This window comes from Labrus bergylta, chromosome 12 (genome assembly GCF_963930695.1).
Source record: "Labrus bergylta chromosome 12, fLabBer1.1, whole genome shotgun sequence".
NCBI lineage: Eukaryota > Metazoa > Chordata > Actinopteri > Labriformes > Labridae > Labrus > Labrus bergylta.
Window position 1 is genome coordinate 19750628 of NC_089206.1, and position 4409 is coordinate 19755036.

The 4409-nt window shown below is 47.6% G+C and overlaps 1 protein-coding gene across 1 annotated transcript in view; it reads right to left on the reverse strand.

Moving 5' to 3' along the window:
* Positions 1-3804, reverse strand: part of ntsr1 (neurotensin receptor 1 (high affinity)) — a 9941-nt gene extending 6137 nt beyond the window's left edge. Inside the window, exon 1 of the mRNA XM_020632360.3 lies at positions 2944-3804. Coding sequence (XP_020488016.1) covers positions 2944-3585 — 642 coding nt within the window. The 5' untranslated portion in view covers positions 3586-3804. The remainder of the gene's footprint in view (positions 1-2943) is intronic.
* Positions 3805-4409: the final 605 nt, after the last annotated feature.

Below are 4409 nucleotides of genomic sequence, written 5' to 3' on the forward strand. Positions count from 1 at the left end.
CATGCTTTGGAGAGTGTTCTGGACAGTTTTTCAACATGGAATCGTTGACAGCCGGGATCAGCTGTTCATGCTGAAGACAGCCAGCTCAGTGGCTTCATCACTGAATATTCCGGTAGAAATCTGTAGATTCAGGACACACACGGGATGCAGAGGAGGAAAGAAGCTGTGAAGGAAGAGAGCAGGACCGAGAGACCAGAGACTTCTGGAGAGGAGTTTAAATCTGTGTCTCCCCGTCTCTCATCTGGCTTCCAGACTGTTACAGCCTAAACGTTACTGTTGATGCACGTAGCATCCATGTTGGATATTAACTCGGACTATTGAAGGATGTCAGAGTTTGCGAGCAGGAATTCAGACTTCAAAGGGGCGTTCCTGATTACGTATCAGACAGGTAACTCAGAATTTGTAAGTGGCATGAGGAACATCACAGGCTTCATGGCGACCAGCAACAGAGGTGTTGATGGCAGCATGGACAGGGTCAGCGCTGCGGCCACTCCACTAACTCCTCCCCCTCATCTCAGCCCATGATCTTCAGTTCAGGGTCCTTCACACCCCCCCTAGGACTACAGACCGGTGGTACTGATGTCCCACATCATGAAGACCCTGAAGAGACTCGTCCTGGATCAGCTCCAGCCAGCAGTCAGGTCCCACTTAGATCCTCTTCAGTTCGCCTACCAGCCCAAACTGGGAGTGACTGGCTGTAAAGCAAAATTGTCCCTCGGGGATAATAAAGTTTACCTTGACCTTGACCTTGAGGATGCCATCGTGTTCCTTCTCAACCGCGTCTACACTCACATGGACAAGCTGGACAGCACTGTGAGGGTCATGTTTTTTACTTCTCCAAAGCTTTTGACACCATCAGACTGGATATACTGGGTGAGAAAACAACAACCATGCAGGTGGAGGCTACTCTAGGGTCCTGGATTGTTGTCTTCCTGACTGGGAGACCACAGAAGGTCATTCCTACCTGTGGCCATCAGACTTTATAACTCATTTGTTTGAGAGTCAGACACTGAGTCTGCTAATCTTCCTGGACTATTTATCTGGACTTGTTTGACATCTGGTAACTTCTCTACCATATTGTGTTGCTGTTTACTGTAACTGTGCAATCTGCAATTTAGTAAAGTAGTAAACTCTAAGACTTTAGACTTTAAAAAATACTGCAAAAGTTTTCAAAAAGATAGTCGACAAACCTTGTGAGACATAACAGAGTTTCAGTACTTTAGTATTTAAAGAGTCTGAGGTCTGAAGTTTTGGCTGCAGGGGGTGCAGTTCCTGGATCTGACCTCCTCGTTTCTCCTTCACCTCCCCCCCTCAGTGTCGCTCATGTTGTCCAAACAGGCTGAGTGTTCGAGCCGAGCAGCAGGATACACATTATACACACATACACAAACGCATGGACACACATACACAAACACACGGACACACACCTGTTCAGGGTTCCTGAACACACACACACACACACACACACACACACACACACACATATAAATGTTATGGGAGCAGTTTTCATTTTTTCAGTAGAAGTCAGAATGTCCCCAGACTCTGTTATTTTTTCCTCTCAATGTAACACACACACACTCACACACACACACACACACACACACACACACACACACACACACACACACACACTGTGTTTCTATAGGCTGAGACGCTGCTGGGAAAATGTTTCTGCAGTGACACAAACTGCTTCATAAAAATTCAGCTCTAAAACACTGCAGTCTCTCACTATGTCACTCTCTAACTCTCTCATTCTCTAACTATGTCATTCTAACTCTCACTATGTCACTCTCTCACTATGTCACTCTCTAACTCTCTCACTCTACAGTGGACCCATCATTAAAGATCAGCCTACAGTGGACCCATCACTAAAGATCAGCCTACAGTGGACCCATCACTAAAGATCAGCCTACAGTGGACCCATCACTAAAGATCAGCCTACAGTGGACCCACACAGTTTTAAAATTGAATAAATATATATATTTAAATCTTATTTTCAGTGTTCTCTTTTTATTATAAATCATATTAAAAGGTGTCATGCGGCTTTTGGATTAGGAGTAACCTTTAATCCAGTGTTGAGTTGGGAATGCAAGATATCTAATAAACCGGAGCCTTTACATTTAATATCTAAATATAATATTGACTAATCATGATTGAAAAGGCTGGTTTTCTTCTCTATGTAGCATGCTAACTGCGTCTACAGAATGAAATAATAGAGGAGTGTTAGAAAGTGACGCGTGTGAATAGGTTGTTGTAATTCCTTCTCCAGCCAGTAGAGGCACTGATGAGCAAGGCCTTAAACCCTCACACACCTTCAGGTCCCCTGGTGGCAAAATTAGTAAAGGTAGGTACACAGCTGGCGCACCATCAGGGGGCGGGGCTTGTCAGGGCTATCAGAGAGAGCCGGTGATCAGGGGTAATGCCCTGGGCTCTTAGAATTGTCCTGCACCAGTCGGGGACAGAGATCACACTCTGATTGGCTCTCAGTCAGCAACTCGGGGCACGAGAAGAGAAACGAAAGTGGAGGAGGAAAACAACCGACAAGTCAGGAGGGCTTGCACAAAAGTCTATTCTCTCCGTACCGTCTCCTAATCTTCTGACATTTTCTCAAGCCGAATTAATTACAAACAAAAAATAAAAATCAGTCGAAAAAAGCTGCCATTTGAAAATCCTATTCTTCCTTGTTTGTCAAATGTCCGACTGACGCCGCCTGCTGGTATGGAGTGTTATTGCATGGAGGAACAAACTCATTAGCAGCGGGTTGCTGTCAGTTCGGTGTGAACTTTGCAACTTTTTGGCACGATGGCGGTGGACGGACACAGCAGTCCATTTTCATTGTAACGTCGTAACGAGGAGCAAGTCCAATGTTAGGTACGCAGGTGCACACACACACTCACACACACACATCCCGTCACACCCTCATGGACAGACGTGCTCACTCACCTGCAGCACGGCCTTCAAGGTGCTCTGGTTCACGGTGGTGGTGCAGATCTTCTCACCGTTGCGTGTCACCTGACCCATGATGAAGAGCATGGGCGTGGCCAACGCGAATGATGCGAGCCACATGCCGCTGATGAGCTTCTTTGTGCGGCTGCGTGACATGATGCTCTTGGCTTTGAATGGATGGCAGATGGCCATGTAGCGCTCCACGCTCAGACTGGCGATGTTCAGCGCTGTGGCGTACGAGCAGCTGTCCCTTAGGAAGTAGTACCCACGACAGACGGCGTCCCCAAACATCCAGGGGTGGTGGAACCAGATAAAGTTGTAGAGCTCGATGGGCATGGACAGAACCAGAATGAGCAGGTCGGACACGGCCAGGCTGGCCAGGTGATAGTGTACCGTGCTCTGCAGGTTCTGCAGACTCTTCCTACTCAACAGCATAAACAGCGTGATGGCGTTTCCCACAGAACCCACGACAAACAGAAAGCCGTAGATCAGGGTCACCACCACACGAGAGTACACGTCTGTGTTCACCTCCAGATCCTCCTCATCCTCCAAATCTGTGCTACTGTTCACAAACAGCGAGGTGTTTCCAAAGAGAGAGCGCTGAGCGTGCAGTCCGGCGAGCGTCAGGTTCACATCCATCCTCAGAGGCTATGAGTGTGTGAGTGTTTGTGTAGTAGTGTATGTGTGTGTGTGTGTGTCAGAGCAGACACACTCAAAGAGGCTGTGAGTGTGAGAGAGGGAGAGAGGGACAAGTCTGTGTTTGTAGTAGAGTGTGTGTGTGTGCGTGTGTGTGTGTGTATAGTAGAGTGTGTGTCAGGCAGCAGACACACACAGAGGAGCAGCGTGAGGTTGTCTCTCTCTGGTTCTCAGAGTACGTCCGTCTGCAGGAGAGCAGCTCTTTTATATTTGGCTCGGCAGGATGCGCGCTGCTCATTGGATGAGCTGCAGTGACGCACAACCATTCAGAGAGCAGAGCTTCAGTGTGTGCGTCCAGGCATCACCCTGGAAACCAAAGAAAAAAAAACAGCAAAAACAAACGAAAAACCAGATAAAGATCACAGAGTCTGAGACTTTAAAGATTTAATGTTTGTGGTGATAAAAAAAGAGAAGTGGGAGACAGAGAGAGAGAGAGAGAGAGGGAGAGAGAGAGAGAGATAGAGAGAGAGAGAGAGGGAGAGAGAGAGAGAGAGAGAGGGAGAGGGCGAGAGATGGGGGAGAGGGAGAGAGAGCGGGAGAGAGGGAGAGAGGAGGGGGGGAGTTGTTATAGATATAGAAACTGGTGATTTTTTGTCTATTTTATAAACTGTTGTCTGTCAGATAAAGTCTGTGTGTGTGTGTGTGTGTTGGAATTCATGATGTTTAACATAAACATGACGTCAGGGTTTGTCCCTGAAAGAAACACCAAAAAAGGGGACCGATGGGGTGAGGGGGAGGGGGGGGGGGGGTTTGGACAGGGGTGAAAC